Genomic DNA, 22,500 nt, shown 5'->3' on the forward strand with positions numbered 1-22,500 from the left:
TTTAACTGATAATTTTCCAAGACACTGTAAACACATCTGATTCCACATATTGGTTATTAATTCTTTTATCATGGATCCCTGTTACATATTCTGAAACATTCCCACTACATTCATAAGCCTCTACTTGGAAATTACATGGATTTTTAAGGGGGGGGATGTTTACAGTTCTAGTGAGAGACCAACAAGACTTCTACATTATGAACAGGAGAAACAGTCTTGAGAACCTGGCTGATCATCTCTGTGGCCTTTGAAAATAGTCGTTGTGAGAGCAAAGTGTCTGTAAATAGAGGGCTTTTTAGTAATTTACATGGACGTTTAAGGATGATTTTATGGTTTATAGCGAAGAGACCAACAACATTTCTACGTAATTAATAGGAGAAACCCTCTTGAAAACCTGGCTAATCATCTCTGTGGCCTTTGAAAGTAGTCATGTTGAGAGAGCAAAGTGTTTCTAAATATGGACCCTTAATTCCACTCTTGGGTGCTGTGTTTGGTTGATGGTGTTAATGGTACTGATGGTGTTTATCTTGCCCACTAATTTTCCCATGTCAGAAGAATGTTTTCCTGCAAAGATAGTGGAAGCAGAGATAGTTGGGGAGGTAGTTATCAGTGGGGTTATCAGTCTTGGGTGGAGTATAAACAGCTTATGGGCTTACCAGTTACTTCCCACCTACCAGCTCTTGTTGTCTATCTGAAGGCTGGGCATTTCAGTCACACAGGCTATGTTTATAATGAGCTTTAATATATCTCAGGAATTATATATGAAAAGTAGTTGAATTTATACTTTGTTGGTGTGTTTATTTTTCTTCTCTCTCTCTCTCCTCTCCTCTCCTCTTTTATTTCTCTTTTCCTCTTCTCTCTCTCCTCTTTTTCTTCTATCCCTTTCCTTTCCTTTAATTTCTTTTTCTTTTCTCTTCTTTTTTCTCTCCTCTCCTCTCCTCTCCTCTCTTCTTTTTTCTCTCCTCTCCTCTCCCCCTCTTCTCTTCTCTTCTCTTCTCTTCCTCTTCTCTTCTCTTCCTCTTCTCTTCTCTTCTCTTCTCTTCTCTTCTCTTCTCTTCTCTTCTCTCTCTCTCTCTCTCTCTCCTCTCTCTCTCATCTCTCTCTCTCCTCTCTCTCTCTCTCTCTCTCTCTCTCTCTCTCTCTCTCTCTCTCTCTCTCTCTCTCTCTCTCTCTCTCCTACAGTACAATTGTGATATATATTAAGTCTGCATCATTAATTCTTTCCTCAGAGTTGTACATATACGAGTATAACATTTAATTACATCCTCTCAAACCATTATACGTGTGTGTGTGTATGTGTGTGTGTGTGTGTGTGTGTGTGTTCGTTCTTAACTAATTATATTTTTACAGGATTGAGTTAAGCTTTTAATGTTCTGTCTTTTAAAGTTAATTGTGTGTGTGTGTGTGTGTGTGTGTGTGTGAGTGTGTGTGTGTGTGTGTGTGTGTGGTGTGTGTGTGTCTGTAGTCTTTCACGAGGTTGTCCAGTGATGTATAAGTAATAGTGGTAGTGAGAATGGTAATTGTATATCACTTTTATAGATCTAATGGTGTGAAAACAGGAACCAAAAGAGTATATGATGCAGTACTGTAGGTAAAAATAATAATAATAATAATAATAATAATAATAATAACAACAATAATAATAATAGTAATAATAATAATAAGTGTTGTATTTCACCTGTATAGATGTATTAGTGAAAACAACAAGCAAAGAGGGTAAGAAAATAATGTAAGTGATCATAAAATACAGAGAATGTGGGAAATTACAATATGATGATAAAAAAAAAAAAAAGAAGAAGAGGAGCAAGAAAGAAGCAGTAAGTTATCATAAAATACAGAGAATGTGATAAATTACTGCATTATACTGACCAAGAGAACGGTGCATTTCATTGGTCTGCACCCCAGCGCTTGCCCTACACTTATGCCAGGCAGGGGGGGCAGGAGTGTTGCGGGCTGAAATAGCAATAAACGCCAGGGGAAATTATAAACTATGAGAGTATTCAGCGATGATTGTGTTGAAAGGAAGACTGAAGCAAGATGCCGACACTGACCACATCTCTCCTCCTCCTCCTCCTCCTCTTCTTCCTCCTCCTCCTCCTCCTCCTCCTCCTCCTCCTCCTCCTCCTCCTCCTCCTCCTCCTCCTCCTCCTCCTCCTCCTCCAGGGTGGTCATATCGCAAAGTGGAACAGAAACAGGAACAGACAGTGAAGAGGACAGAAGTCACAGCACAGAGGTAGAGACACTTGCCTGCCCCTTCCCTCCCTTCCCTTCCTATCCCCTCCTCTCCATTCCTCCCTTCCCTTCATGTCCCTTTCCATCCTGTCCCTCCTTCCCTACCATTTCCTCTCCTCTCCTTCCTTCCTTCCTTCCTTCCTTCCTTCCCTCCCTTCCCTCCCTTCCCTCCCTTCCCTTCCCTTCCCTTCCCTTCCCTTCCCTTCCCTTCCTTCCTTCCTTCCTTCCTTCCTTCCTTCCTTCCTTCCTTCCTTCCTTCCTTCCTTCCTTCCTTCCTTCCTTCCTTCCTTCCTTCCTTCCTTCCTTCCTTCCCTTCCTTCTGTATAGTTTTCTCCTCCATCTCTTCCTTCTCAAACTTCTCCTTTCCCCTTCCTTCTCTTCCCTTTACCTTTTCCTCTCATTCCTCTTTCTATTCCTCCCTTCCTTTCCCCTCTGTCCCACTCCTTTTCCTTCCTCTCTCTCTCTCTCTCTCTCTCTCTCTGCTCTCTCTCTCTCTCTCTCTCTCTCTCTCTCTCTCTCTCTCTCTCTCTCTCTCTCTCTCTCTCTCTCTCTCTCTCTCTCTCTCTCTCTCTCTCTCTCTCTCTCTCTCTCTCTCTCTCTCTCTCTCTCTCCTTTTTCCTTATATTCAAATTTTCATCCTCTTACATTCTTCTCTCCTCTCCTTTTTCTCTTTCTCTCTTCTCTTTCCTCTCTCTCATTTTATTTTCTGCCCTCATTCATTTTTCTATTCTCTTCCTTTTATATCTTTCCTTTCCTTTGTTTACTTATTTCCTTCTCCCATTTTTCTTTGCAGCCTTTCTGTTTCCCATATATTGTTTGCTCTCTCTCTCTCTCTCTCACCTCTCTCTCCTCCTCTCTCTCTCTCTCCTCTCTCTCTCTCTCTCCTCTCTCTCCTCCTCTCTCCTCTCTCTCTCTCTCCTCCTCTCTCTCTCTCTCTCTCTCTCTCTCTCTCTCTCTCTCTCTCTCCAACAAATCTACCTAGAAAATATACTTTTTACTTTTCCCCATTTCCCTTCCCTCCCCCTTCCTTTCCCATTCCTTCCCTCCTCCATTCCCTTTCCCTTCTTTTTCCCCTTCCATTCCATCTCCATTTCCCTTCCTTTCTCTCATCTCTTTCAGTTTCTTTCCCTCCCTGCTTTCATTTCTCCTTTCTTTCCCTCTCCATTCCATTCCCCTTCCTTCCCTGCCTCCATTCTCATCCTCTTCCCTTTCTCCTCTTCCTTCCACTCTCCATCCCTTTTCTTCCCCCTTCTAGAGTCACATCTCCCTTCCCTTTATTTCCCCTTCCTCTTTCCTTACCCTCTCCATCTCCTTTCCTTTTCTTCCCCCTCTTCTTTCTCTCTCCAGTCCAGTTCCTTATCTCCTTTCCCTATTCTTTTCCTAGTCCCCCATCTTCCTGCCCTCTCCAACTCCTCCCCTTTCCTCCCCTTCCTTCCCCTTCCCCTCAGTCCAGACTCAGTGTTTGCATGAGTATCTCTTGAAGGCATGTGTAGTATTTTTTCCTTTTTTTTTCCCTTTTTTTCCTTTTTTTTTCCTTTTTTCCTTCAGGGTATGGATTCTGCCGGTTAGCTCTGCAAGTATATTTATCATTTTTATCTCTCTCTCTCTCTCTCCTCTCCTCTCTCTCTCTCTCTCTCTCTCTCTCTCTCTCTCTCTCTCTCTCTCTCTCCTCTCTCTCTCTCTCTCTCTCTCTCTCTCTCTCTCTCTCTCTCTCTCTCTCTCTCTCTCTCTCTCTCTCTCTCTCTCTCTCTCTCTCTCTCTCTCTCTCTCTCTCTCTCTCTCTCTCTCTCTCTTGTTGCAGCATTGTGTATTATTTCGGAGATTCCCGGCTATCTTGTTCTATTCCCGGCAGCCTAAGTAGATTCCCAGCACTTTAGCTATGTACTTTGGAAATTTGGTTCTTGTGTTTCTACTGGTTTGCTTTTTATCATAGTGAGTGAATTTTGGTTGGTTTTGTATCTTTTTTTGACTTTATGTATTTATTTATTTTATTTATTTTTTTTGTATCTGTATTTATTATTTTCTCAAACACTATTGTGTTTCTAGCTTTTTTAATGATTGCTTTTTTGTTTGGTCTTAATTGTTCAATCTCTATTTTTCAGTTTATTTATTTATTTATTTTATTTTTATATATGTGTATTTGTTATTTATGTAAGCCTTTCTTCGTAACATTATTTTTTGGTTGGTTTTTACTGTTTCATCTCATTTTTTATTTATTTGTTTATTTAATCATATTTGTATTGTTATCTTTCCTAGGTGTATTCCACATTTTCTCAAACTTTTCTTCGTAACATTATTTCTACTCATAAATTTCCAAAGGTTTATTTATTTGATGCTGTACATCCTTTACCTTTTTGAATCGTGTCTTTTACTCCCTCTAACTTTTCATGGAGTAAATTTTTTATCTTAACTTTGCAGCTGTTGATCTAACATTGCACCTTCTCTTGTCTTCTCAAACTATATTTGCTACATTTATAACACACTTAATATTATTTTCCTATTTCTCCAACATTGCATTTTCATTATGTCTCTGTTATGTGTGTTGAACCTTATGTTTTTTTCTTTTCTCTTATTAACAAAGTCACCTTCACTCAGAAGATTCATTATGCAATCTTTTCATTATTATTTCCTGACTCCATTTCTTTAATAATTGTTTCATTGTATTGTTCGTATGTTAGATTTCTCCTCCCTTTCTCTCTCTCTTTTTTCTATCATTTATCACCTTACTGTTTCCTCAGAATTGATTCTTGACCATTCCTCCATAGACTCATTTATATATTTCTTTGACAACTCTTCCCCCTTACATTGCTTGCATATTAGATTATCTCCCTATTTTTTTTTTCTTTCATTTCATCATTTTACCCTTTTGTTAAAGTATCTTCTCCTCCATCCTTCCTTTGTTGAGTGTCATCTGTATTCCTAGCAACAGGTGTGCCTCATGTCAGCTTTTGGCAATACTGCATGGTGATCTTGCAGGCAGACTGACCAGAGGAGGTGTAAATATGCATGTCCCAGCTGTGTATGCGTGTCTGAGTGAGCGAGCCTGCGTGTGAGAGAGAGCGAGAGTGAGAGACAGAGAGACAGTGTATGTGTGTGTATGTTTGAGAGACTGTATAGACTTATAGCATACAGTATTCTAGCCAAACTTGCATTATCTGTCACCATATGTACTTCTATCCTGGTTTTAGAGTTGTATATGTGTGCCTTTCAGAGCAGTAAGCACATTATTACATTAGTCTGCTGTGCTTGTGATGTTGGCAGGCCTGGCAGATTAGATAAAGTAGTGATAATCTTGCCTTCTCCCCACCACTGATACCAGCAAGTAGGCATGAGATTGTGGTTATCAGAGGGATGTAGGGATGGGTGGAGGTGATGGGAGTGGTTGGGAGTTGATGCATTGGTGATGGGAGGGACATGCAAGGGATGGGTGAGGGTGTGGAGGTGATGGGAGGGGTTGGGAGTTGATGTATTGGTGATGGGAGAGTGGTAAGGTTGTGGAGGTGATGGGAGAAGTTGGTGGTTGATGTATTGGTGATGGGAGAGTGGTGAAGGTGAGTGTGTGGATGTGATGAAACAGGAATGGTCTTGAAGGGTGGTAGAGGGGTAGTTGATGGGGAGAAATATTTGAAGATAAATGGAGGATGTATTTTATTAATTGACTCATTATTTTTTCATATACTAAGCCCTCTATCCCTTTAGACGAGGGGCTGATGGGGCTAAGAATATGGGTGATGTGTAGGGGCTTTGTCTGGCCTGGTATATAGGTAGATAGAAGCCAAGGACAAAAAAATAAATAAAATAAATAAATAAAATAAAATAAAATAAAATAAAAAATAAAATACAATAAAATAAAAACTTGTGAAGAAAAAAAGGAAAAAAAGAAGAATGAAAGCACACTAAAGATACCAGATCATAAAGGTGATAGATAGCACAAAGACAAGATTAAAATTACCTTGAGAAGTGTCGTGAAACCTCTCTTTTGAAGGAGTTTAAGTCATAGGCAGGAGGGAATACAGAAGCAAGCAGGGAGTTCCAGAGTTTGCCAGTAAGTGGGAAGCAAAGATTGAGGACACTGGTAAGATGTGTTAGGGAAAGGTTTAAGGATGAGTGGAGAAAGTTGTTGAGGGTTCTTTGCCCTGCCATGCTATCATAGAGGGTAGTGATAATGGCAATGAAAGGTTAAGGGTTGTGGTGCTTTGTGGAGGATGGGTTGTGGCAGGTGTGAACATTAGAATATGTGTGAATGTTGGTATGGTTGTGTTACATAATTTTGTGCATTACTGAGGCATTATCACTGAGCTCAAGAATAATCCTCTCCTTTTCAAAATCATTGTCTTTTTCTCCTTTTTCATTGGGATGTTTGTTAGATAAGTCTGTATATTCTTTTGATTTATTTAGAAAGAGGTATTTGTATATATATATATATATATATATATATATATATATATATATATATATATATATATATATATATATATATATATATATATATATATATATATATATATATATATATATATATATATATATATATATATGCAGTTATATTATCACAGAGCTCAGTTATTCTCTCCTCTTTTCAAAATTACAATCATTACCTGTTTTCATTGGGAAGGTTACCAAATCTTAGTTTTATTTAGAAAGGTAGATCAAACCAAACCTTTCCTCTTTTCAAAATCATTGTTATGCTTTTTTTTTTCAGTGGGAAGTTTATCAGATGTTATTTAGTTCTGTTTAGAAAGGCATCACCATCATTATCAATCTTTTCAATGGGAAGTTAATCAGATAAGTTTACATGTATAGTATTCTTATTTAGGAAGGCAGTTTATATGTATAGTATTCTTATTTAGGTAGGCAGTTTATATGTATAGTATTCTTATTTAGTTTCATTTAGGAAGACAGGTTCCATGTCAACAAACATTAGGCTTAAGGCAGCAGATGGCAGGCCACTAAGCCATGTAATGTGCCTTATATGTGGCTGCCATTAGGCCTTTTGGAGCCCTGCTGTGTGTCGACGTGCTCCTTCCCTCACTGATGTTGACACGTGTATCCTGTGTGTGCTTGGGTGGGGGGGGGGTGAGCCTGTGAGGTCAATCAGCACAGGTCACCAGCCTCGACTCTTCTGTCTCTATATTATTGCTATTTGTTGTCTTTTGAAAGTGTAATTGTTGTTCTCTCATTTTTTTCTTGACATAATTTTTGTACCTAGATTTTCTACTGTTTATCTGATATATAATTGTTATTTCTTTGTTTCAGTGTTTGCATTTTATATATTCTCAAAATTTCAGAGACATTATTTATAGTTTTTTTTTCCAATATTCTTCAACTATATACACATTTCATCCCCTTGATTTTGTGAAGGAAATTTAGCAGAACTTTATTGAGATTACTAGATATTAAGAAAATTAATATTATTCCATTAGTTCCCATAAGTAAAATAAATTTTCCTCTACAGCTATTCCACTCACAAGATTTAACCCCTAAATAATTATCATGATAGACAAGGTTACAGTAGGTTAGGTCAGGTGGGGATATGTGTCTTAGGAAGAATATTAGATTAGATTAGATGGGTTAAATTAGGTAAGGATATGTACCTTGGGAAGAATAATTTTGGGCAAAGTTAAAATAGGTTAGCAAGAATTCACCATGGGGGGGAATAATATTAGATTAGATTAGGTACGGGGAAAGTACCATGAGAGGAATAATTATATGTTAAGTTACGTGGATGAAGGTAAACACCATGGGAGGAATAGAATAATTTCAGGAATTCATATAGAAACAGAAAATAACATACCATACCCATTACCAACTCCAAAGCTCACCTTCAGAAATAAATTCGAAGTTCATTTATGGAAGTTTTAGGCACACCACACACTTTTCTGGGGAGTAATCTTGAGTGGGTCTTACAAGCCTGGGAATTAATGGCAGCCTTGCACACTCACTGAATACACAGCAGAGCAACAATTATGGCCACAGTAAAGGGTCAGATTAATGCCTATTGCCCAAGATTTTTGTTAGAGGTGCTGTTTGTATCCAAAGTTTCACCATTGCTCTGTTTTCTTTTTTGCATCCAGAGAGAGTGGGAGGGGGGATTTGTGTAGGTGTGGCTGTGTGTTGCAGGGCTTGGGTATAGTTGTGGGTGTGTGTTGCTCTATGTTCCAAGGAGGGAGTGTTTCTGTGTATTTGTATGTTGCAGTATTAATAAACCAGTGTTGCTGTTTGTGTTGCTACCGAATGTTTCTCCTTTCAGAAATACCAGGAAGAGTTTCTATGTATATGCAGGGCTTCTTTCTTTTATTGGTGTGTAAAGTGAAGGATGAACGGATATTATATAGTTGAGAGAGAAAGACACACAGAAAGGCAGACAGCTGATAGACAGACAGACAGATATGCAGGTAGAAAAACAGACAGACAGACAGACAGAAAGACTTATAGACAGGCAGACAGGTCAGGAAACAGAAAGGAAGGCCTAAAGAGACAGGCAGGCAAGCAGAAAGATATACAGAAAGCTTCATAGACAGGCAGGGATGCAGGAAGGGATATCAAAAAGAGACAACCAGGCAGACAGAAAGACAGACAGAGAGAGACAGGCAGGCAGGCAGATAGACAGACAGAAACAGGCAGGCAGGCAGGAAGGAAGGCCAAAAAAGAGACAGGCAGACAGACAGAAAGACAGACAGAAACAGGCAGGCAGGAATACCAAAAATGAGACAGGCAGCCAGACAGAAAGGTTCATAGACAGGCAGGCAGGTAGGAAGGAAGGACAAAAAAGAGACAGGCAGACAGGCAGAAAGACAGACAGAAGCACTGACACTAAAGTTTATTGCAGTGAAAAGTTTGATGCAGGGCGGCACGGTGTTTTTCCAGTGCCAGGCATCGGTTGAAAGGCACACCACCTAAAAATGACGCTCAACAATTTATGGGGAGTTAAAAGTTTTTTATTTATTGAGGCCAAGATTTATGAAGTGCCTCTGTTAGTTTGGCTGGCAACTTTGTCTTCCTATGACCTGGATTTATGTATTGCTTTTATGTGTTTGTCTGTCTGTACATTTGTGTGTGTGTGTGTGTGTGTGTGTTTTGAAGTGTTTATGTTTGTGTTGAGCTGTTTTATCTCTCCCTCTTGTCATGTTCTATCCAAGGAATTGTATGATACAAAGTCTATATGAGTGTTTTAATTCCTTCATTCATTGTATTGTATGTCTGCTGTATTATGCTTCTTTGTGGTTTATTCATGAATTGATGTCTTCTAATGTCCTCTGTGTATGTATTTCCCTGTCATGTGTCAATACTGGTGTCATGTAAGTATATAATTGTGTTGCTGAGGTGTGTGTGTGTGTGTATGTGTATGTATGTATATATGTATGTATGTATGTATGGCCAGTATCCAGAAACACTTCTCTCTCTCCATGACTATTTTCAAAAGCCACAGAGATGATTAGCCAAGTTCTCAAGACTGTTTCTCCAGTTAATAATATGGAAATCTTGTTAATCTGTCACTAGGATCATAAAAACACCCTTAAAATCACTATTATCTTTCAACTAGAGCTTTTTGGAAGTAGTGGAGGTGCAGACAGAAGTGTTTCAGGATGTGTGTGTGTGTGTGTGTGTGTGTGTGTGTGTGTGTGTGTGTGTGTGTGTGTGTGTGTGTGTGTGTGTGTGTGTGTGTGTGTGTGTCCCCTCAGCCGTGTGTCCTGTGTCTCCCATGTCAGTAATTGTTGGTATTTCTGTGTCTCAACAGTTGAAGGTTTGATGGTCAGCGTTCGGGAGAGAAAGTTTCGCAGTAATAAGGTAATTTTTTGGTCTTACTCCACCTTATCTTCCCTTCCTCAGGTGTGTTATGCCCCCCACCATGTGTTGCTGTGCCCTCACTCACACACTCACCCAACCATGACCCCCCCCCACCTCACTCACGGAGCTTCTATGCACCCCCTACCTCCTGCCCCTCTCCTCGTGTCCCTCTCCATCCACTCCCTTCATCTCCAGTTTCATCTCGTATTGTTTCCTCACTCTCTCACTCTCTCCCCTTACCCCTTTCCTGTTATCCTGTTCCTTCCCTCTCCCTCTCTTCCTCTCCCTTGCTCTCTTGCCCACCAAGTGCACTTCCCTCCTCCTCTTCCACCTCCTCCTCCTCCTCCTCCTCCTCCTCCTCCTCCTCCTCCTCCTCCTCCTCCCCCCGTTGCTATAAATGGAGGTACAGTCATGGTAAATAATAGAATAATATGCTGCACTTATGTCCATTGTTCAAAGTGCTTCCTCAATCTTGAATCCTCTGAAATTGCGGTTGTTAGCAAGGAAGGGGATGAGACTGAAGGAAGACAAAGGAATTAAGTGTAGCAGGTTAATCTTAAAACTTCTGAGACTGTACCTACTTTTGTTGTTCCCAGACAGCTTTCCTCCCTCAGCATCTATGTGCCTCTGTTTGTGTGTGTGTGTGTGTGTGTGTGTGTGTGTGTGTGTGTGTGTGTGTGTGTGTGTGTGTGTGTCTGTCTGTCTGTCTGTCTGTCTGTCTATCTGTCTGTCTGTCTGTCTGTCTGTGTGTCTGGTTTTCCTTCTATCTCCCCTCAGCCACTGTCCATCCCTTTACTCAAGCCTTCCATCACTTTTCCTCCTTTCTCTCTCCTTTATATAGAATGAATACTCCTCCACTCCTTGTCACTCCATCAGCTGAACATTCCTCTGTTCCCCATCCTTTTCTCTCCCTCCAGCCTTTCTCCTTTATAGAGCTAATGATCCACTCTCTGCCCCTCCTCCTCCCATCTGCTGACCTTCCCTCCAGTCTGTCTTTCCCTCTTTCCTTCCTTCCTCTTTCCTTAATAGAGGTAATCATTTTCCTCTCCCTGGCCCATATCTCGACCTTTCCATTCCTCCATTCTCTCATATGTTTTTCCTTATGTTTCCCTTTTATTGAGGTGATGGATGCCCCCTCCCCTCCTTGCTACTCTTCCCCTAAGATACAGGTGGACCTACCCCTCCCCCAGCCCCACACTTACCTGCTGTGGGCCTCCCAGGTGTTTTTGGCTTGTTGCGCTGTGTTCACCTTGCTCGTTCCCTCACACTCACCTGAAGCTTGTGTGTGCAGGCTTCATTTCCTCCCAGATTGAGACGTTTTCTGTTCTCCCCTCCCTGGATGCACTTTTTATGTGGTTGTGGTTTACACTTTGGTATGAAACACTCGGTTTTTCCTGCTTCATTTGCACATTTTTTTGATTATTGGGTTATCCTTTTTTTTTATATGGAACACTGTTTTTCTCTGCTTTGGTTGCACACTATTTTGTGGTTGTGGGTTCTTTGTATAAAGAACTGACAGATGGCTTCATGGTGCAGCTGTGTTCATAGAAGCAAGTGACACTAAGGATTTATTTATTTTTCCCTTGCACTGCTGAAGAATAGAAAGGAACAGGTAAAGGAATATTACTGTAGGTGTCTTTTTGTAGCAGCCTTGGAATAAATCATATGTGCATTTTAATCTCTACCTGCTCTGTGTATAGCTAACTTCTCACAAAAAGAACTAGGGAACCACAATTGAATAATCTTACTTAGGCGTGGGTGGAGCCTGAATGTTTGGTGATGGAATTTGAAAAGTGTCTGCTATTGTGCTGCTACAAAATGAACCTGTATTCTAGGAAGGCAAAGGATGGATTGCTACAATGGTACATCCTGTGGCTTAGTGGATACCTATGTGTGTGTGTGTATGTGTGTGTGTATGTTGCAGGCTTCAGTGGAAGGTTACACCAGGGTCATGATGTATTTCTGTGTACTGCCTTCATTTAGTAACTCACTCTCAAGAAAATGGTATGACAGGGAAACATACCATTATGGTTGATGCCGACTAACTGACTGAAAGGATGTAGTATGCATGAGGTGTTCTATCAATATGTGTCTCAATATGTGTGTCTCATTTAATAGCATCTCACTCCTGCAGACTTATAGAAGGTGGTATGGCAGGGTAACATACCATTAAGTTTCATACCAACCAGCTTACTGAAAGCATAATATGATTGTGAGGTGTTATATCAGTATGTCTGTCTCATTTCATAACACCTCACTCCTGCATAAAAAGTGGTGTGGTAAGGAGATCCGTCAGTTTGGGTGCACAATTACTAGTGTTGTGAAGAGACGCTGTGTTGGTGAGGTTGTGTGGCTGGTGTGCGGACACTGGCACCTCGCAGCATGCCCCTTGCTTGCACCTCAGTACAGAGACTTAGCGTGTACAAGATTGCTGTCATCTTGCACTTCTTAAATCCCTTGGCACTTAGAAATGTTTAGTAATCAGTAAGTGTTCTTCAGTCCACTTGGCACTTGAAATGTTTAGTAATGAATCATTGTGATCTTGTAAGTGTTCAGGGACTGTTCTGTGGAGTAAGCATGTCTCAGTGCCAAGAGTAGGTGTGGTGTTGGATGGAGGACCTGACTGACTCACCTCTGTCCTTGATGCCTGTAGTGGTGTGGGTGTAGTGGTGCAGCGGTGAACCTCCTCTGTAGTGGTGACCCTTGGCATGCTGGGCAAGGCTGTGGTGCATCATCCTTGTAGTTTGTAGTCTGATGAATGGTGTGGATGGTGTGGTGTTGTTATTAAGTGTATGTGAGTCTGCAGTGATCCTGTAATGTATGTTATGAAGTGGTTACTTATTAACTGTCTACAATATTTAAGGTTGCATTCATGTTTTGACTCAGATCATTATAACATTTCAGACTTCACGGTGGTTTGATCAGATAACTGCAATATTTTAGATCTATATTCATGTTTTTTATATTTTTTATACTGTAACATAATTTAATATGCTATCAAATTTTACATTTTGCTCCTGACTTCCTGTGATAATTTTGTCCATCCTTTTGAGTTTTATGTTCAATTATTCCCTGGTGCTACTAACCTCCTCTACCCAGGTGTAATGCAAGCAGGTGTGCAGCAGAGGCCAAGTGGCAGTGTAAGGCTTACACTGCCACTTACACATCTACACTTGTTCAAACACACACACACACACACACACACACACACACACACACACACACACACACACACACACACACACACACACACACACACACACACACACACACACACACACACACACACACACACCTATAATCATTGCTCAAGGAAACACTTTTTTTCTGTTAACGCATCTTAGACAACTTTTAACAGGTTCTAGTAGAAATTACTTGAAGTTTTGAAGGGTGTTTGCATGGTTTTAGTGACAGTTTAACAAGAATTCTACATGAACAATGAGAAAATCATCTATGTAAATCTAGCTAATGTGACTGTGGCCTTTGCAAAGTAGCTTTTGTGAGGGAACAAAGCATCAAACCTTTTCGCTTCCATAGGGAACAATTCACAGCACCAAAAGCATCGACGAGAAAAAAGGGATAAAAAGGAATAGATCTTGTAATTTCTAGCCAGTGTATTGCTTGCAGGAGGTGGCTGTAGAATGAGAAGAAATGTCTGAGAGTGATCAGTGATTAAGGAAAGATGTATCAGACACCAGTGAATGGGTCAAGAAAGTGAGTCTTTGTTGTGCTGTGATGAGTCAAAACAAATATTGATTCACTGATTTGCTGCTGCTCCATAAATCACTCAGTCGTGTTCAAGCTGTCATAGAGTAATGAAATAACAAGGTGGACTAATTAATTAATTCAGATCCAAGTAATTAAGTTTACATTCAGTCTTAGACAAATATTCACCTTGATGTTGGTGGAAATTTACTTGTGATACTTTCAGGGAAAATTTAGTGACATAACACTGTCATATTTACAAACTTGACACAAACTCGTTTGTTTGTTGAACGTTACAACAATTTGAGAGAGAGAGAGAGAGAGAGAGAGAGAGAGAGAGAGAGAGAGAGAGAGAGAGAGAGAGAGAGAGAGAGAGCATTACATATATGTCTAAAGAATATTCCTTTACACAACCCATACAACAACAATAATCAATGACAAAATAATCCACCAGAACACCACACATTAATCCTTCATCATAACTCACAGTGACAGTTCAGATTCGTGTCTCTAAACATAGCAGCTTATTTTTAGAGAGGCTTTCCTGGTGCTGCGCTGACCCATATTAACTTCCTTGATCTGTAATAGACACCCTTGAACAGTGCCGATAAATTTAACGTCCTGTCTGTCTAGAATGAGTTGAAAGTGAAAGTGAAGTGTACAGGGAACATTGACAATGGTGATTCAGTAAGGCAAATATAGAAGCAGGACAGTATGAGCTTGACTTATGTTGTGTGTATCAAAACTATATACTGTAAAGACCAAAGATATAAAGGGTGAGATTAACCATTTTGGGTGTAATGATGATTTGGTCCCAGCAAGTCCATAGGTGCTTTTCTTCATGCCCACACACTCAACAATACCACTAATATGCTCTCATCAGTTCCACTCAACAACTCTGCAACTACACATATAACTCCTCTATGCTCAACCATTTAGCTACTGTACACTCAAACACACTGTTACTGTACTGTTTTTAGTAGCACATACCAACATTCTAGACCACACTCAAGAAACACTATTACGATACAATTTCTGATAGCACATACCCACAGCTTCGACCACACACAAAACACACATTTCAAATACCACATACCCACAACCAAAACCACATGCAACAAGAGCCTGCCATTAAACGCACTAATGGATTTACCAACAATGAACTAACCCCGACTGGACTGCCCCTCCACCACTGCCACTCCTAATGTTGTCTGTCCTAAGCCCCACTAACCTACTTGGTCTCTCCCCCTCCCCACTCCAGAATCTTAGACAAGGAGCGGATAGCAAAGAACAAGTCTAATGTGTAAGTTGATGCGCTGCTCGGAATCAAGTTCATGCATCTTCTAGTTTGCGTAGAGTTGTGTTAGAGAGTTGCTGCCTTGGTTGTTTCCTTTGCGTGTTGAAGAGAGGGATAGTATGCAGTGCTCCTTCCTTTAGGTTTGGTGGGCTGCTGTAGCATGCGGTAGTGTGGTTTAGTTTGTTATTTTATGCACTTTTTTATTATTTATTTATTGGTATATGTGTATGTTATTTATTTATTTTTATACTTTTTTAATTTTTTTCTTTACCTATGTATAAGAAGTTTTAGTGGTTATTCATTGCTAGATTTTAGGTATTTTTACTTTTCAGCTTTGTGATATTTTATTTTTCTGGCTGTCATTGGAAAATATGATTATTACGCATGCCTTTCTTGTATACAAAAATCTGGCTATTATTTGTTTATTTGTATATATTTATTTGTATTTATTTATTTATTTATTTACTTACCTTTTTCATGCACTTGAATGCCATGTTATATTTTTATTCCTCATTAGAAGTACATAGGTAGTTGTTACAGTAATTCTCCTTTTATTAATAGAAATAAGTATGAAATGAGAGGAACATCTTTCCCATTACTTTACTATTTGTCTGCCCAACTTTTGCTGTGATTTAGAAGATATTTGAGGGTAAAATTCATAGTTTTTTACCCGTTTATTTTTTCATGCAGGTAATTAATTGTGAGTCACTCATATATATTTAATAGGTTATCAATTTTTTTTTTTTTTTTTTTTTTTTTTTTTTTTCAATTCAAACATGCGGCTCATTTTACTGCAGGTTTGGATGCATTTTTGAAGACCTCTGAATGATTTGTTATTTTCCTCTTTTTTGATGTGCTCTTGTATTTTGATTGCTTCATTCATAATAATAATAATAATAATAATAATAATAATAATAATAATAATAATAATGATAATAACGATAATACCAGTGATAATAGTAGATTGCCTGAAAGTTGAGATGAAAATTTTCCATCCTATTTTCCTGTAATGCACATTTAGATTTTTTAGTTCACAATGATAATATAGATAATATAGATTGCTGCAAGTCAAGATAAAGTTTTCCTTCCTGTTTCCTGCTTGCATACAATACTAATGCACTTTGTTGTTTTTTATTTATCCATTTATCTATTCATTTATTTATTTTATTTATTTATTTTTTTATTTATTTATTTATTTATTTATTTATTTATTTATTTTTATTGTTTATTTTATTTTTTGGGTTGTGAGGGAAATGAGGTGATGCAGGTGTTGGTGCAGCAATGCACAATGCCTGGCAGCCTGAGCATGGACCTGTGCATCTTTTTGTATTTTTATTTGTGTATTTGTTCATGTCATTATTATATATTTTCTTAAACATTTTGCTGTTGCACTAATATCATAGGTAGCCTCAGTGATGATGATGATGATGGTAATGATAAAGATATAGTATTTATCTTCAGTAATAAAAGAAAGTAAAATAATAATGTTGTAATAACAATTGTAATTGTAACAATAAAATTAACAAATAAAGGAGGTTACAAATCATTGTTAAAGACTGTGGTATAAATTTTAGATGCTTTTTACTAACTATGTAATTACAACTAATAATGCTAATACTAACAACTAACTGAAAGAAAATGCATCACCACACACATCCTAAAAAGCCAATGAGCACCACAAACAATGCACCACCACCACCACCACCACCACCACCACCACCAACCAATCACCCAAAACTGACCAACCAGCTGATTGACACTTCTGTTGCAGGGGCCAGCCGGAGGTGACCACCACCACAACCACCTACAGTGTGGACTACGGCCCCCACACCACCAACGGGCTCCCGCACCCCCACGGCTCCCCTGACAACACCTCCTCACGCCAGTCCGTCTCCTCGGCAGGGGGAGAGAGTACCCAACTGGTCTCTCGCAAACAAACCCAACACACCACTCAGCAGGTAAGGGAGGAGGTTGGTCATAAGCCAGGAAAAGAGGTTGTGAGGGAGGGAAGGAAGTTGTGAGAGGGGGAGATGTTGTGAGGGAGGAAGGGAGGTTATGAGAGGGAAGATGGTCATAAGGGAGGGAGAAGTTGTAAGGAGGGGAAGGAGGTTGTGAGGAAGGGAGAAGAGGTTATGAGGGAGGGAAGGAGGTTGTGAGGGAGGGAAAAGAGCTTTCAGGTAGAGTGTGTTAAGGCGAGGAAAAAGACTGCAATATTTAGTAAGAGGAAGAGTTTCGATGTTAGAGAGAGAGAGAGAGAGAGAGAGAGAGAGAATTCTAAAGGTTTCTCAGGGAAAGAGGATGAGACTAAACTTAAGTTGGGACAAAGAATAATTATTTTTATTTATAGCATTGAACATGCATAAATGCACTTTTTTTGTAGATGTGCTATTTTTGTATACAATTGTCCAAGGTTGTGTTATCATATTCTTTAAAATGTTGCTGGAAAAAAAAGTTAAGTTCTCATCAATTGTCAGCTATCATGCCTCTGCTGACCTCCACTGTGCTTATTGACTTCCTTGAATCTTGAATGCTCTGGTCTACTGAGAAATTATCAATCATCAATTTTTATAAGGCAGTTATTAGCAGATCAGAGGACTAGATCAAGGTAAAATACAGAGGAAGGGAAATTGTCAGCAGATCGAAGGACTTAATCAAGGAAACACTCTTAACACAGAGAAAGGGGAACTGTCAGTAAATTCAAGGAGTTCAACTAACCAAGAAAACTCAAGACACAGCAGAAAGAAAATTATCAGTAAATCCGTGGACTTAAGCTAATCAAGAAAGAACTAAATTAATCAAGGAAAACTCAAAACAAAGAGGAAAGAAGCTACAACACATTACTTTTGATCCTAAATACACCAATCTACCACACTCACCTTAATCCATCCTATCTCTGATCCCAAACAATTTACCACACTCACACTAACATGTACCTCCCAACTGCGGCAGATCACCACCACCACCAAAGTCATTCGGGAGGTGCACCACATAGGGCCTGACGGGGAGGTGCTCGACTCCCTCCCTCTGGGCGAGTACCCGTATGCACAAGCCCCCGTCCCGCCCGGCTATGCCATGGATTCCTACAGGCCTCACTCCCCCTCTAGTGAAGCTGGTAAGGGCCTTTTCTTTACCGTGTTGATCTTGTTATATTTATCTAGTATTTGGCTGGTTGCATTTACCTGGTTGCATTTGCCTCTCACTTTTATTGGTGTTGTCAGTCTCACTTGAAGTTTCATGGGACCTTATTTTTCATATATTTATATTGGATTGTTCATGTTATCGTGTGGGTAAAAATGTATCAGTGCGTTGTATGTGTGAGGCATCATGGTAATACAAATATTTTTTTATTTTTTTTTATTTATCTATTTTTTTTAAGAGGGTAGAGTAAGAAGTATAAGGAAAAGAAAGTGTGGTGTGAGATGAGCTATATGCTGCATTAGCCTTCTGATAGCAAGTGGCATCATGATTATTGGAGTCAGGAAATGAGCATTGTGATGTTTACAGTTAATGGGTGATTCAGATTACAGAATGGCCATCTCAAGGAATACCAAACCTCAGTGGGCCTTTTTTTCTTTATAAATTTGTTGCCCTTGACTGGTGCCCCTCCTACATAAAAAAAATAGATAAAAATAATAGACCACCTTTATGGTGTGCATCAGATTCTGTACGATACATTTATCGTATCCATAGATAACTTTTCTTTTCATCCATAGTATTCATGTTGGTGATGCATTATGGCAAGATTTTATAGTAAAGAGTTGGCCACATTTGTATGGCTTACCTGTTGTATTCAGTATGAGTGATTAATTTTTTTTTTAAATGCTTGCATTTAACTAATATTTAATTTTCTCTCCTCCCACCACCACCACCCCATCAGGATCCCGGAGTCGCTACGAAGGCTATCCCCCCACCTCCACTGCAGGGTATGACTATGACCCGTACTCCCGGGGGCCGAGGGGGGACTACCCCTACGACCAAGTGGGTTACCCGCCCCCCCAGACCCAGGCGAGCTACAGTGGGCACTTTCGAGGCGACGGAGCAGGTAACTACGTGGATCCTGGCTACTTACAGCGACCCCCCACCCCACCTTCGCCTAGTGAGCGCTCCGAGTCCCCCCCTCCGCACCGCACCATGCACAGAGGTACGCCATCCCTTGCCGCCCTCGCCTGTCCTCCCCCACCATGCCTCCCAGCCTCTCCACACTCCACTCTGCACCTCTCACTCACTCACTCACTCACTCACTCACTCACTCACTCACTCACTCACTCCTTTCATGTCTTCTTGTTAATGCTTTCTGTCTGGCTGTGTCTGGAGGTCTTGCACTTAGTCTGGAAACAGCATGAGGTTGTTTGTTGGTCTCGTTTCTTTTTTTTTTTTTTTTTTTAGTGTTGGGTTAGGCTTGGTTTCTTTGTGGTTTCTATTTTTTTTGTGAGCTGTTTTGTTTAGTGTCAAATTAGGTTAGGTTTGTCACTTTTTTTTTTTTTTTCATATTTTTCTTTGTCAAATTTTGTTTAGTACCAGGTTAGGTTTTGTTTGTGGTGGTTTGTTGTTACTTGATGATTTGTTTGTTTTTCTCTGCTGTGGTTCTGGTGTGGTTCATATGGAGTAGAGTTGTTTTTGTTGGGCTGGATGGTATGACAGGATAGGAGTTGAAGATGTAATTGTATTTCTGGTCCTTCTAAAGATATTCCTTCTCATGTTACACCTTCTTTTCAATAGTGTTTGTAGCATTGGATACAAATAAGGATGAGATGTGGTTGTTATTGGCTCTACTTAAAACTTTATCACAGCTTCCTTGTTCAATTGTAAATAAAATAAAGGACTTATCATCTTACATCCACTGAGCATTACTATCTTACGACAACTTAAAGTGATAAATCTTGCATTGATAAGCTTGCTTACTATAATGTGTATTGAAAGACCAGGATTTCACGAGAGCTTCCGTGAGTGGGTTGAGTCTTTTAACACATTATGCACTCCTTCAAAACCTAGACTTGCTGATAAGCCATATATATGTGAGGAAAATGAGGTACTGAATTCAGGAGTTGTCATGTTCTTCAGGAAAGTGTAGCATTTATTTTATCATTTGTCAGGTTAATGCTTTGACTGCCACTTGGTACACCTTTCCCTAATTATCAATCACTCTGCGACATCTTAACTTGTTCTACAGCCACATCCAATCTTTAAACTGGGATGAAATTTGCAAAATATATTCTTTTTCACCCACAATATTCTTGTAGATGTTTATAAAGATTTCATACATTGCATATGGCGGTGATTGCTGTCTCGTATCAAAGTGAAAGCGTTAATCCTTCTTGCCATTCTTTATTCTTTGTCTTATTCTTAGTTGTCAGTTTGGTGTCCTGGAAACATTGGCTTGTCCTTTGACGATGATGATGATGATGATGATGATGATGATGATGATGATGATGATGATGATGATGGGGCTGATGATTAGCAAATGTTCCTCACTAAAACCTTGTCAACTTATTGTGTCTTAGTCTCATGTGGCACAGTGATTTGTTTCAGAGAGGGGAAAGAGAGAGCTTTTATACCATGGAATGTAATCAAGAAGACAACAGCACTGATATCACCCAGAGCCTTGCCACACAACTCTCACCTTTCACTCCTTCTTAGCTGGGTGCACTTAGAGGATCACTGGTTGTCTCTCGGGTACTGCTACTGCCTATATTTTCCTCCTACTATCCGTGAGCAGCCAAATGATTTGGCATATGTTGTGACTTGGGGAATGAGGAATGCTGCTTCTGTGGGGATGTGTCAGTATTTTTTCTGTCATAAGGATAGATTTTTAGATGTGTTAAGTTCTTGTATTCCAGTGATGTTTGTGGGTGTTAATTCATTGCTGGTGTAGGAAATTGTGGTGGTGTGTATATATTTGTTGGTGTAGTAGTGATGGTGGTGTCATTGAGGTGTAGTTGTGGTGTTAATATTTTCAAACCTCAGCAATAGGGATTTTGATATGTTGAGTTCTTGTATTGTAGTAGTGGTCGTGAGTGTTGAGTTGCTATGGTGTAGAAAATTGTGATGGTGTGTGTATATAATTTTTGGTGTAGTATTGATGGTGGTGCCACTGGGGTGCAGTTTTCAAGTTGTCAGGTTTTATCCCATGTTGCTGTGTGTGGTGTGATGCTTGGTGGTGTTAGTGGTGATGCTCTGTGTGTGGTGTGATGCAGGATAAGTGGTGACATTAGTGGTGATGCTCTAATATGGAATTGTAGTGACTAGAGATTCAGAAGGCACCAAAAACTTATCGTAGGATCTTTTAATCCTGACAAGTAAGGCGTTGTGCTTTATACCATTTTTTCAGGGTTCAGATTTAACAAGGACACTTCTAATGACTAAAAAATATATCCCTCCTTTAGATCCATTTCCCAGTGTTTCCTTGATCCTCTAGAAGGAAACATATAGATGTCACAGTATTTGTGGTGATGGTGTTTGGGGAGTCAAGGATACTAGTGTGGTGTGGAATTGGGTGATGATGATAGCAGTGGTAATGGTAATGATATGACAGTATCGTTGGTGATGGTGCTTTGGGGTTCAAGGATATGGTTATGTGTTGATGTTGGGAAATAGTGATGATGTGATGCTGTGGCGGTCTTGTACTAGTGCTGTGTTCTCTCACAATGTATGCTGCTGAAAAACTGCTCACCTTAGAGATTGTCAGATACACACTTGGCTTTAGGTGGCTTGTCTTCACTCCCCATGGCTTAATGAGGAAGAGTCAGTGTGTGTCTCCGTGCTTCCTGTGTGCCTGTCTGCCTCTGTCCCCAAGGTGTGCTCACATACTGCAAGTACTCATCTTCACCATTGCTGTCATGAATTGTGGTTGCTGAGGTGTTAGTCTTAACTGAGGAGTTTCTCTCTTGTTGATGTGGAATCTTTCATACATTCATTATTTTCTAATGGATCGTATTACTCTGTTGTGGTAAATTTGAAAAGTTTCACATGCTTTGTTATTGTCTTCTGACATATTTATCATCTCAGTCCTGCAAGATGTGCTTCAAATTTCTTGTCAGTCCTCTGCTCCTAGAGTGGTGTTGGCAGTATGTGGGTGCTTTGTCTGATCACCAGCACCACCACCATCACCACCACTATTTGTACTCCCCTCAACAGTAAGGGTCACTATTGTGTATTATGTTGTGTAAAAAGAACCATGCGCACATACACAGACATACATTCTTTCAAGGTAATAATTGCTTGGCAGCGCTGCCTGGAAGGATCTGGAAACAAGTGGCATTGGCCAGTGTGCTCTGAGCATTGAGCTGTGCATGGGAAATGTAAGGCTTGTTATTTATTTGTGTGTGTGGAATGAGAACTGAAAGCACCTCAGCTTTATTTTTGCCAGTGCAGTTTTACAAATTCTGATTTTGCATGATGTGAGAGAGCACTGCACTGTATTCCCACACACTTGGTGTAGTGATGGTGGTATTGGTGAGGGTGATGCTGGTGTCTTTGCG

At 39.9% G+C, this 22,500-nt stretch overlaps 1 protein-coding gene and 1 long non-coding RNA gene across 2 annotated transcripts in view; both read left to right on the forward strand.

Moving 5' to 3' along the window:
- Nucleotides 1–1,798: 1,798 nt before the first annotated feature.
- The window catches only part of LOC135104832 (formin-binding protein 4-like), a 37,785-nt gene continuing 17,083 nt past the window's right edge, over nt 1,799–22,500 (forward strand). Inside the window, exons 1-5 of the mRNA XM_064012498.1 lie at nt 1,799–2,233; nt 14,987–15,028; nt 16,794–16,980; nt 17,972–18,134; nt 18,900–19,163. Coding sequence (XP_063868568.1) covers nt 2,007–2,233; nt 14,987–15,028; nt 16,794–16,980; nt 17,972–18,134; nt 18,900–19,163 — 883 coding nt within the window. The 5' untranslated portion in view covers nt 1,799–2,006. The remainder of the gene's footprint in view (nt 2,234–14,986; nt 15,029–16,793; nt 16,981–17,971; nt 18,135–18,899; nt 19,164–22,500) is intronic.
- LOC135104833 (uncharacterized) lies at nt 6,792–8,988 on the forward strand. Its single transcript, XR_010270557.1, has 2 exons — nt 6,792–7,082; nt 7,117–8,988. It is a non-coding gene; the product is annotated as an uncharacterized LOC135104833 (long non-coding RNA).

This window comes from Scylla paramamosain, chromosome 11 (genome assembly GCF_035594125.1).
Source record: "Scylla paramamosain isolate STU-SP2022 chromosome 11, ASM3559412v1, whole genome shotgun sequence".
Lineage (NCBI taxonomy): Eukaryota > Metazoa > Arthropoda > Malacostraca > Decapoda > Portunidae > Scylla > Scylla paramamosain.